This window comes from Pituophis catenifer, unplaced genomic scaffold, assembly GCF_029215685.1.
Source record: "Pituophis catenifer annectens isolate HBS135680 unplaced genomic scaffold, rPitCat1.0.hap2 SCAF_3, whole genome shotgun sequence".
Taxonomy (NCBI): domain Eukaryota; kingdom Metazoa; phylum Chordata; class Lepidosauria; order Squamata; family Colubridae; genus Pituophis; species Pituophis catenifer.
In genome coordinates, this window is record NW_027256883.1 from 109,040,281 (window position 1) to 109,052,533 (window position 12,253).

The following is a 12,253-nucleotide window of genomic DNA, read 5'->3' on the forward strand; positions in this document are numbered from 1 at the left end:
AATAACCCCTGCAAGCTTCCCAGAAGTAAAGTCTTTGCTGTGGGAAAGTGGCAGGGAGCGTCAGCAATGGGGAAGCCAGCAGGGAAGGTTGCAAGTTATTCAGATAAATCTCCCATTGGCTCAAACTCCCCAGTCCCTCTGTGCTCACATTGGCCCCTTGCACATTCCCATGCGTGCTTCCTTTCCCGTACAACACCCCTTGTATGCCTTTCTCAACTCATACCACCACCTCCCAAATTGCACAGCACTTCCTGTGCCACTCTGCACATCCTTCCCAATCTGTGCCATACTCACAATTTCCCCAATTCATGCAACACCTCTTACACCCATTCATAAGACCCAGAACTTGTTTGGCTGGGGTTGGGAAATGTCTGCGAGGAATTTACCTAAAAGATGACCTAATGGCCCAGATTTTCTAGTACCAAATAGCAATGTGTGGTCTTAATTCAACATTTTTTTCAAGGATTTTCTTTTTTTTTTTTTTAGTTTTCATGTATTTCATGTATTTCCTTCCAGTACTTTGAGAGTTTTTTAGATAACTACTGCAGATAATAAAAATCTTCTTTGTTAAAGATGTATGGGAAATGCCATAAGTATTCAAAATCCCAATATTTCTAGAAGTTTTTCCAAGAATGCTAAGAAAAACAAAAGAATTTGTATTTCTCACAAATGCACTGAAACTCATGCAAAGCAAATACAGGTAGAAAATTCCATTTACTCAGGAAGTCTTCTTAGAAATGAAAAAATGGCCATATTTCTTTCAACCCAATACTACTGGGATACAACTTGCACTGTCCCATTCGATTAGGTGTTTCATTCCTAAACAGCCAAAAGGTAACTTCCATGTCCAACTAGAGAATCAAGCAGCCATGTTGGCTAGCCATTCAACTGGGATATAAACATTCACTTTTACTTACAATAACTAAAAATCTTTAAAATCAAAATATCCAAACCCTCCCCTATCCAAGCAACCTCTCACGAATGACTGGGTGGCAATGCCATCCTTCTCATTTTGTGATATCATGTGTTGCGCTCCATCTCTGACAATTGTCCAGACAAGACCAATAAAAACAATACAGATGCTCTGAGCAATCGAGCTCCCAAATCTCTTGTCATTCATTCCACTGCTCAAGGAACATATCACCAAAAGCAAATGCTATAATTCAACAAACCAACATAGGCAGGGAATGTATCAAAGACCTTATCTGATGCCACCTTTTAAAAAAACATCCTTTTTTATTTCTTTCCACTCTTTGTATCTGTCCGTAAACTCTATTTATCTGACTTTTCACAGAAATGTTATTAACTAAATCTGAGCCAACCAATCAGTAATTTCCAATGCAGCTAGCTATAAAGGTATCTCAAAATTAAAAGTGTGTTTTTACCATACTATTCTGAATCCTTCCACATAATACTGTTTCAAATGAATCCACAAATTTCTGTCCCACTGTGATTGGTTAGGATAACTACAGCAATGCCTTTACTTAAGTGTCTATTTCAGATTCTGGACAGGCTTTGCTTTAAAAAAGCACACCAGGCATTTTCCACTTTGTAAAATTCCGTTAATTACTTAACGATTCACTTAAAAAGTTTCGAAAATTATCCTCTTAGATTCTTCCAATGTCTTTCCTCCTAAAAAAAAAAAATAGTTCAACTCCATGGCTAATGACTGCCCAGATTCTACTTAATATTTTCCACCCAAAGGAGATCCCATTTGAGGCAATCTACAGTATTGCATTGCCAAGCAGTTGTCCCTGTCAGGAAGTTTTTTCAAAGTTGCAAATGGTGTGCTCTACTTTGAAGCAATTCCCACCCCTTGCGTACATAGTAAAATAAAGATGGAGCTCATCATAGATCATTTCTCTTGCACACACCCCACCCCACCTGATCCTGCTCAGATGATTCATGGAGCTATGTCAAAAGTAAGTAATCTATTATGGATTCAGGTTTTGTATAAAACATGCCATCATAATCCCAATTTAATCCCTTATCTAGGGGCACATGTCATGCCAAGTTGAATGATGTAGTGCCACAGGATGTTACACAGGAAAATTAAAAGTTATTTTAAAGCTTTTAAATTGTATAATCTTCCCAAAACCTCAGTGAGGACTAAACAACACAGAATGCTGATCATTAAATAAAATGGAGAGAATGGGAATGGGAGTGAAATTATTTTGCACAAAGACCAAATGCCCAGAATCGTTAAGAATAAGAAGGTCCTGGTCTTTATGATTCATAATTATAGGCTTCACATACTGTAGATGAAATATGTCCCAGTTACACTTTCACTATTTTTCCTTGCTTTACTATATTAATTAGTATAGCAGTTCCATTGTCATTTAAATTTAGGGAAGAGCCAATGATATAGGTAAATTGGATACCATCTCCATGTTTTTTTTTCTGAAAAGCTCACCTGAAGTTAAAATCTAAAAATTCTAAAGTTTTCCCACTTTGTCGGTTAGATTTTTTGAGCAAAAGTTCAATATGTAGACAGTTGCAAACATTATACTGTACTTTTGAATAATATATTTCTTTTAATAATCCAATTAGATATATGAAAAGATGGAACTATATAGCTCTTAATACTATATACAACACATTTAACCTATCTTCTACTTAAATACAACAAGAGAAGAGTGGACAAAAACAATTCTACAATCTTCTATCCTAAATAATTTTCTGTAGTTAACTTTATGAGATATAACCCAGTAAATAATTTGTCACATTATCTTTGAAAGTGCCAGTTCTGTGAGCAGTGACAGAACTCCCATCAGATATTGGGCATGGTGAATCTGATAAAAAAAAAAGGGAGAGAGAAATACCATTAGATCCATGGAAACAACAAGCAAACAGAAAATTAACAAAAGTTCTCATTTTAGCCTTACTTTTAATCTAGCCTTCAATATCTCAAACTTTAAAGAAAGCTAACTTTATTTATTAAGCCAGTATGCCGCCCATCTCACCAAAGACAATTCTAGGTGGCTTACAGACATTGAATAAAATGCAGTTTTAAAACATTAAAACAATAAAGATCTTAAATTTAAAAATTCAATTAAAATAAAACTAAGCAGGATGGAGAGGAAGAGAGCAAAGTGCACATGAAGAAATAGGGGGTTCCCTATTCCATTTAGCCACCTCCAATGTGGCCCTGGATGAATTAGCACAGCGAAGGCCTTTCAAAAGGCCAAAAGGGTGGAAGCAGATCTGACTGTGGAACAAGGTATTCCAGAGGGCAGGAGCCATGACAGAAAAGGCTTCCTGGACCCAGCAGCCAAAATTCCTTGACTGATGGGGTCTGTAGCTTGCCTCTTCTGCCAGCCCTTTAAAAGCTTAAAACAAAATATTATGTACTTAATATCATGTTTTATTTTGTGTACTTTAATACCATGTTTTACTTTTACAGGTAGTCCTCAATTTATAACCATAAGTGAGCCCAAAATGTTGCTAAGTGAAACATTTGTTAAGTGAGTTTTTGCCCCATTTTCTTGCAGCAGTTGTTAAGTGAATCATTGCAATTGTTAAATTAGTGACATTGTTGTTAAATGAATCTGGCTTCCCCATTGACTTTGTCAGAAAATCACAAAAGGGAATCACATGACCCCAGGACACTGCAATGTCATAAATATGAGTCAATTGCCAAGCATTTGAATTTTGATCACGTGACCAAGGGGATGCTGCAATGGTTGTGTGAAAAACGATAATTAAGTCACTTTTTTCAGTGAGTAATGTAACTTTGAACGGTCACTAAACGAACTGGGGTAAGTCGAGAACTATCTGTATAAGACTAAGACAGCTGTAGCAGAAAGAAAAGTGCTCCACATTCTGGAGTAAGGTTAAAAAAATACAAAAATTTGAAGACATTTTTAAAAGCTTCAACTTTCTCTTTTTAGATACTGAGTGGGTGTTTTATTTTCAAAGACTACTATTGCAACCAACATATTTTGGTTTGTAAGTGAGATAAACCCTCCATGAGTCTTTCAGCCCAATCAAGGTTGCCACAGTTGCTTCCTAGCAGTTCATTCTGCAGGAACAAAGCAGCAGCAGAGGTCTTGCAGCTGCAGCAATCTTGGCTTGATTCTGAAGATAGAGCAAAAAGGAATAGTGCTTTTTAATAGCTCCATTTTTAGGTCATTCAAACATATATATCCATACTCTTCCTTAAAATATTTGCAGAGGATATTGCTGGGGGGAAAACTTTTGCATATGATCAGTGGTGCCTAATGCCATTACAGTATGCTTTCCAAATATTTCCTTTTAAAGCAAATTCACATCATTATTATTGATCAAAAAAGCAAGTTGCTTACCTTTATTTTTCCCAATGAATGAACAGAGGCTACAGATGTAGAAACTTTCACTAATTGTGCAGATGATAAATATATCTTGAAGTGCCTGTGAAAGTGCTTGTAAAGGGAGTTCATGAATAATTCCACTTCTTCCTGTTTAACTTCTCCCTGGATACTGTGTATTGAATCCCAGAGAGCTTTTGCATCTTCAGAATGGATAGCATAGGAAATATCCAAAGGATAAGGTAGACCTGGCACAGAGAAAGTCAGTTCCGTTGTGTGCGTGTGGTGGTCCATACTGCATCCAGACCATATTGCAGCCATCCATGCAAGATGGATAGGACTGATATGCAATGGGCTGAAATAACAATCAAAAGTTTGCTGAAGCCAGGTTTCAACAATATTTGAGAAACCCTGTGCACCATGTACAAGGAATAAAGGCAAACAAGTAAAATCCTCTGGGAGAGTCTCAACAAAATCACTTGTACAAGCGTAACAGAAACAACCAATCCATACCACCTTGTTTTCTTCTTCATCATCATCAACTACCATTCGAGGTCTTTGCATAATCTAAAGACAATTATAAACACATATATTCATGAATACATTTATTACAATTCTATAAAATTGAGATAATTTCTCAATTTATGATAAACACATTAATAAAAGTTATTCTTACTGAATTCCATATTGTACTGTATCATATGCTACAGATTCACAATCATCATCATCATCTTTCAACGACCCCATAATCCCTTGCAGTGTGGAGTCTGGCCAATTGAATGGAGCTAGCAAAGTGTTTACTGGCCAGATGCCCTTTCCTGTCATCAATGTGGAGTTTTGTTCAGCAGATATATTCTCATTGTGCCCAGAGAGAGAAATATGTGCCTAGGATTAAACTCACAGCCTCTTGATTGTGAGGCAAGAGCTCTACCTCTAGGCCACCGCACCACTCATGCTACAGATTCACAATGATCAGATTAATTTCTGAATATATGGATATTTTGCAGGAATTCTATCGGATTTATGTGAAAGTACAACCTTCAAAGCTACTCAGTATTACAGTCCTAAAGAACTATTTTTTCTTTCTTTTTTTCATGTTTTATTTATTTTATTTATATATAAAAATTCAATTTCCATCAACAGTGTGTGATCTGGATACAATTGTTTTTAATCAGTCATAATCCAAATGTTTGCAATAGTATTCATCACAATAATACTGTGTTTCCCCGAAAATAAGACCCTGTCTTATATTTTTTTGAACCCTGAAATAAGCGCTTGGCCTTATTCCCATGCGCTCAAAAGCCCGATTGGGCTTATCATCAGGGGATGTCTTATTTTGGGGAAAACAGGGTAATTAGCAATATAATAATAATATTTAACATTATACTTTAACAACTCTCCATTTCCGCATTTCCTCTTTTTATGTCTCTCCATTTCTGACTTCTGTTTCTATTGTCTAACCATTGATAAAATAAGTCCCATATCAAAAAATATTCAGTTTCTTCTTTATCCTTAATAGTAAGTGTTAGTCTATTCATTTCTGCACATTCTAATATTTTCTTAATTATACTTTCATCTGTCGGGATCTCATCATTCTTCCATTGTTGTGCAAATACAATTCTGGCTGCAGTTAATACATGTAAAACCAAATATATAGTCCTTTTATCATATTTTTCCGGTAAAATGCCCAATAAAAATATCTCTGGTTTCAAGTCTATGTGCTGTTTTATCATTTTTTCCAACCAAGTATGTATTTTCATCCAGTATTTTTTTAGCTTTGGGGCATGCCCACCACATATTTTACCAAGACTATTATATCTATTTCAAACAATCCCAATAAAACGGGGGCTAAATAACGATTTTCAAAACAAATAATTCGAAGATTTTTTTCCTCCTTTCAATAGTGTCCAATTGTGGGATACTGTCTGAATGAATTCCTGCAGTTCTCTTGGCAAAAATTTTTAGAAGTAGTTTGCCATTGCCTCCTTCCTAGGACTGAGAGAAAGTCACTAGCCCAAGGTCATCCAGCTGTCTTCTGCCTAAGGCAGAATTAGAATTCATAGTCTCTCAGGTTGTAGCCTGCTGCTTTAACCACACAATCAAGCTGGCTCTTTGCTAACTATAGCAACCTACAGATTCAAAAGCAGCACATTGCAAAATACATGGCAGGGCCAAATTGTTCCCCTTATGACTGTTCAGAGCTGCATAAGTATGGAGTAGAGTTTTTGGTCTGATTCTATTGGATTTGTTTCATGCTACCTTACCAACAGAAACCTGAATTTTGTAACCTTCCAACCCATAAAGCTTCATCAAAGGAGTTTTGCTGCTCTGTGTGTGTGTGTGTGTGTGTGTGTGTGTGTGTGTGTGTGTGTGTATGCAAATATATATTCTTTCTTTCATCTTCCTTAATGGATGCAGTAAACTTTCAAGAAAAAAATATTTGAGATTACCTGGGTTTGAATCATCTGGTGAAGAAACACCAGGAGTTAATTATAAAACTTTAGTACAGATAGTTATAGCTGCAGTGGATGGATAAACAAAATTATCTAGAACAAAGTTCTTTTATAGCCTGCCCACTGTAATATCTTTCAAAAGTATCAAGACAAAGCCATTGTTAGTAAAATATTGGATTAGTTACCTATTAGATAAGCCTACTTACCTCAATAAGAACTGCTGTTTGTTTTTTTCCTTTAGTTTTCAAAACAGAAAATGAAGAAAACTTCGCTTGAAACATTAAATCAGTTTCACCATCCAGTATGAATCTCTTTTCCTTTTGTGCAGTAATAACATTACTTAGTTGTTTAGAATATTCCCGCAATTGTCCATAAGAGAATTTATGCAGAGGAGTGACACTGTTTAAGGTCCACTGCTTAGTTACAATGAATCGTATCTGATAACCAGCTTCCTCCTGCAACAAAAAGAAATTTTATAAATGCAAAGAAAATGATGATTAAAATCTATATTTTCCTGTCATAGTTTACAAAGCAGAGAAAACATTATTACAAAGAATTTACATAATACTTCGTGTTATTTTTTGTACCTTTCTATCTTATTATGTTATCTAAAACCAGTATTTATCACTCAGAAGATAGCAAAAACTGATAAGAGAAAAATACAAAGCAAAAAAATACACCACTTTCCCTTTATTAACAGAATCAATAAAGGATTCTGTTTTATACAATATAATTGATTTAAAATAATATGAAAAGAAGGTAGTATATTTAATAAATAGTTTTTACATATATAGACCGGATTTACATAGCATTCTAAGTCATCATTTTTAAAATTTGTGCACTGTAAATTATGATTCACCATTCCTTTTCTAGAAAGCACTGTTAAAGAAAGCACTAAAAGAGCAAGAATTATTTAAACCAAAGAAGCTAAAGACCTGAGGAAAAAAAAAAAGGAGCAGTTAAAACTAGTTTATATCAATACTATATTTTTGCAGGCCTTTTTAGTCTTATAAACCATCCTTGCTTCCATGTCGTTCCATCACCTCATACATTGCCTGTTGTACTTCAAACTTCCAATATATTTTGAGGATTCATCAACTTAATCTAAGCACAATTTCCTCAAGCATTCTCTTCCTCCTCAGCCTATTCTCCCACTTTCTTCAGTTGTTCTTCATTTCCTCTATATAATCTAAGTAACATCAGTCCTTTTACCTGGGCCCTCACATCTATATTCAAGTCACATTCAGTTGATTGACTACTTGTGTTCAAGTCAGTTTTGACTGTGGGCGACTGCCTAGACAAGTCGCTGTAGTTTTCTTGGCAAGGCTTTTCTGATGTGGTCCCCATTTGTGCCTAAACAGGATCAGAATTCAGTGTCCCACTTTCTATACTGATGCCTTAACCACTACACCAAACTGGCTTACAATTAGCATCTTTTTATTATTGATCCTGTGTCTTTTTGTTTAAATACACAGGTAATTCTTAAGTACTTCAGTCCCACTGCCTGTTTTTTCCCCAAAATATCCAATTCTCATTTCCAAATAACAAAATGGGCAGAAGCACAATTATAAAATCAGTTTATCCACTTTTGATTGACATTTTAACTCACTACCCATTAGTAAAAATGCTACTAGTGGGTAGTGAGTTAAAATGTCAATCAAAAGTACATCTTAAAATTTCTCTGTCCTTTTCCCCACCTTTAATAAAATTTGTTAACTTTAATTTTTCACCATTTATGTACAGAGGTGCTTAAAAGTTTGTGAACCCAGCTTTTCAATATTTGAAGATCATGTTCCATAATAAATAAATGAACAAGTATAATGTTTGTAATTTGTTTGTATAATTGGGTTCTTTATCTAGATTTTAGAACTTGAGTGGAGAATGGTTGATATGACCACTTTTAGGTAATATTTATGCACAAATATTTAAAGTTCAAAAGGATTCAAAAACTTTAAATGAATATCTTGCTCACTTCATCTTTCTACACAACTATCCTCATGTTTGATGTATTAATTTTAATTTATATTCATTGCATCATCAATAACATTTGCTGCAAATCATTCACAATTTTTCACAAGTTGGCTCTTGGCCAACTGCATATCATCTGCACATATTGTCATATCACTAGAATCCTTTCCTACATATTTATATTTATATAAATCAACCAACCAGACATTATATTTTTGTTATATTCTCTGCTGTGTCAAATTATTTACTACACATTTTTATTTATTCATGTTTTTATTTCCATATTTGTTTAACTTTTAGCATATCACATTCAGCAGCCAACCCTTCAACTCCAGAGAATACTTGTCCTGTTGAGTAAATTTGTGGATGCCTGCCCTTAGAGAGTAATTTAAATTGCTTCATTTTTAAAAGCTGCTTCCTGTTTAAACATGTTGCCAGTTACACTCTTCATTGTTCCTTACCTGTAGATCTGGATTTTGTGAAATCCTTATCTTAGCTGGAGTTTGACCAAATAACTTTCTTTCTTTGAGGGATAGCACACCTCTTGAAAGATAGGCAGTGTTTGTAAGGTTTGCTCCATAGTCTGTAGTTGCTCTTCCAACAGTCTTCATTCTCCTGTGATTAGAAATGCTAGCATCCTGTAAACAGATTATCATTAGACAAACATATTACACAAAATAAGAAAATCTCATCTCATAGTTTGATATGTTATACTGACATAATACATGAATCAGAAAGTAGCAAACTATCTTTCAGCATATGAATCTGCTCAGTTGCTTGTATACCTTCATAACCACTATACATAACTTCAGTTCATTATGATCATAAGGCTTCTTTATCTGTTAAAGGGAATGAGAATGAAGTTCTTCAAAATAATATGGAGCACATAAGCAACAGAGGAAAGATATGCAATGTCATATCATTACAAAAGAGTGGAACATCATCACACCTCTTAAAACAGCAGTCACCAACTGGTGGTCCATGGACCACTGGTGGGCTGCAGAAAAATTATTTGCATTTTTTGAATTGAACTAAATCAGGGGTCCTCAAACTACGGCCCCTGGGCTGGATACGTGCAATGAACATTTGTGTTGCTGCAGAGTCTCCTCCTTCAGGGTCTTTTTGTGTGGGTTGGGGGGGGGGCAGAAATTCCGACTGCTTTGGCCTCCTGGTGGAGAGCTTTGGGCGAAGGCTGGAGGGAAGTGCTGCTGGTGGCAAAGAGCTGGAGGGTCTTGTTCAATGGGAATGCATCATGGCCTGGAACTGGTTGACCATCTCAGCCCACTGACCCTCCAGGGGCCGGTACCTGGCCTTGCACTCCTGCAGGTCTTCCCTCTGCTTGGAAAGCCTATGCTCATAGTCCTCAGTAAGGTGCTTCTACTGAGCCTCCTTCTTGGTCAGATCCAATTTGAACCGAGCTGTTTTGCCAACCCTTTCTCGTGGTGGCTGCTTAGCTTCAACAACTGCGGGGAGGCGAAAAATGGCTGGGAGGGGAGGAGCGAGTAGAGGCTGGCAAGGCACCCCTCGACGTGAGTGACATTGAGTTGGCCATGCCCACGCAGTCACATGACCACCTAGCTACGCCCACCCAGCCGGTCATTAGGCAGTCATATTAGTAGTCCTCAGGATTTAAAATTATGAATTTAGTGGTCCCTGAGGTCTGAAAGGTTTGTGACCCCTATCTTAAAAGATAGGCAGTGGTCAGAATGCAGTACTGCAGGGCTAACTCACAGCTCACTCCAGCAGTTCAAATCTCACTGGCTCAAGGTTGACTCAACCGTCGGCAAAATGAGGACCCAGATTATTGGATGCTAACTCTGTAAATTGCTTAGAAGGGTGTAGAGCACTGTGAAGCGGTATATAAGTCTAAGTGTTATTGCTATCATGTGAAGGATAAATTCATCTGAATCATCTAATTAAGGGAATTTTGTTGAATCATCCATTAAAAAAATGCTGAAAATAAAAGAATAATGTCCGGCTCTGGAGAACCACGTTTGTTGGACTGGAGAAATGAGTTGTCAGACAGGCAGCAACTTTATTATGGCCAAAGACCAGCATAAATATAAAAAACACAAGGCACACTCCTGTTTCACCGCGTCGTGGGAACCCAGAAAATTGGTGGCGTAACCATTCTTACGACGGTCACATGGAGAACCCAAGTTTGGGTAAGGACTTCCCGCAGTTACCCCTCAAAAGATTCCTATCGGCGGCGCCTAGAAAACCGTAACACCCGCAGGCCTTGTCTTACCCTTCGGCGATCGCGGGCCGCCGACAACCGCCGGGAAGACATCGCTCCCTAATCTTTGAGTGAAAAAGAAGCCAGCAACACTTAAAACCGAGGCGGGCGATTTCTTTTTGAAAAGAAAAAAAAACCGTCTCCCGACAGCCAGTTCGGCGATGGGGATGGTTGTGCGCATGCTTTGAAATGCGGACAGCGGTTGACGGCGCGAGATCAGGGTTCAGTCCTCTGATTTGCTGCTGCCATATTTGATTCGGGCGTGGAACCGAGGAAGTGCCCCGTGCCCAAAGTAATGCTTGCCGCTGGAGTGGCCGCGGGAGCTCTGCTCGTATGACGGAGGAACTGCCCCTCTGAAGTGGAGCTCGGAGGCTGACGCTTCGTTGTTTCCTATCTTGTCTTATATATTGACCGGTATCTCGATTTACTGGCCATGCGTTGGCTACATGTCCTTTATCGTCCCCTGAAGCTATTATTTCCCGGAGGAAGAGCAAAGCCGTGGAGCAGGCTTACTTCTTGCAGATGGGCGTCGTTCAGAACGGATGCGACCCTCCCAGGTCTGTGACACGCTGGAGTAGCAGTGAGGGGGAAGAGCGGGCGGCAGGTCGGATGTTTGGGCAAAGTTTTCCTCGCCAGTGGCAAGCTGCTTGTTAATGTCAGACTGGCCTTAACGAAAGCAAGGGACTCGCTCGCTCCCTAAATAGAACATAATGACTCCTCTGCTGGAATTACGTTGCTGGTTTGGATGTGTTTCCAATCCCCAACCGATCCTAATACACAGGTGCCAACACCTGCCAGGCTTTGGCCGATATTGGAAAGTTTATGTAGGGCCAGCACTGGGAAATAATTTTGTGGCTTTGAGGCTAGATTGGGAAGTAACACACAAATCTCAGGAGAGGGCGGTAGCCGACCACTTCTCTCTAGTGACTGTGAAAACTGTATTGATATTTTAATGAAGTTGTTCATATTCTGAAACTTTCTAATTGTTGCTTCCTGGTCAGTATACAAATTACTCCATAGCCAGATGAAGTAGCCCATTACAGGGCTAGCTGCAAAGTGTTTTGAACTACATAGTCAAAAACCTTATTGTAATCAAGAATGCAAACATGTACTACTTTTTGGAACTTCTTTGTTTTTTCCATTATGTATTGGATATTAGCATATCATTTCCAGTAGGGGTGAGCTTTCAACCTCTGCCACACCTCTCATCCCCTCACACCTGTCTCCCTGACTTACACTGCACTTCTCATGCACCATCCCTAATTATGATATAAATCTGTTGAATGAAGTTTTGATATCATGTTTATTGA

The 12,253-nt window shown here is 37.8% G+C and overlaps 2 protein-coding genes across 2 annotated transcripts in view; one reads left to right on the forward strand and one right to left on the reverse strand.

Moving 5' to 3' along the window:
* Nucleotides 1–2,720: 2,720 nt before the first annotated feature.
* Nucleotides 2,721–11,034, reverse strand: CENPL (centromere protein L). The gene is made up of 5 exons (XM_070939219.1): nucleotides 10,956–11,034; nucleotides 9,169–9,345; nucleotides 6,946–7,194; nucleotides 4,305–4,853; nucleotides 2,721–2,792 (listed from the first exon to the last, which is right to left on the reverse strand). Exons 1-5 carry the CDS (start codon nucleotides 10,995–10,997, stop codon nucleotides 2,721–2,723), a joined length of 1,089 nt encoding a protein of 362 aa, XP_070795320.1. The 5' UTR covers nucleotides 10,998–11,034.
* Nucleotides 11,035–11,258: 224 nt separating this feature from the next.
* Nucleotides 11,259–12,253, forward strand: part of DARS2 (aspartyl-tRNA synthetase 2, mitochondrial) — a 32,559-nt gene continuing 31,564 nt past the window's right edge. The window contains exon 1 of the mRNA XM_070939218.1: nucleotides 11,259–11,500. Within this exon, the coding sequence (XP_070795319.1) occupies nucleotides 11,377–11,500 (124 nt within the window). The 5' untranslated portion in view covers nucleotides 11,259–11,376. The remainder of the gene's footprint in view (nucleotides 11,501–12,253) is intronic.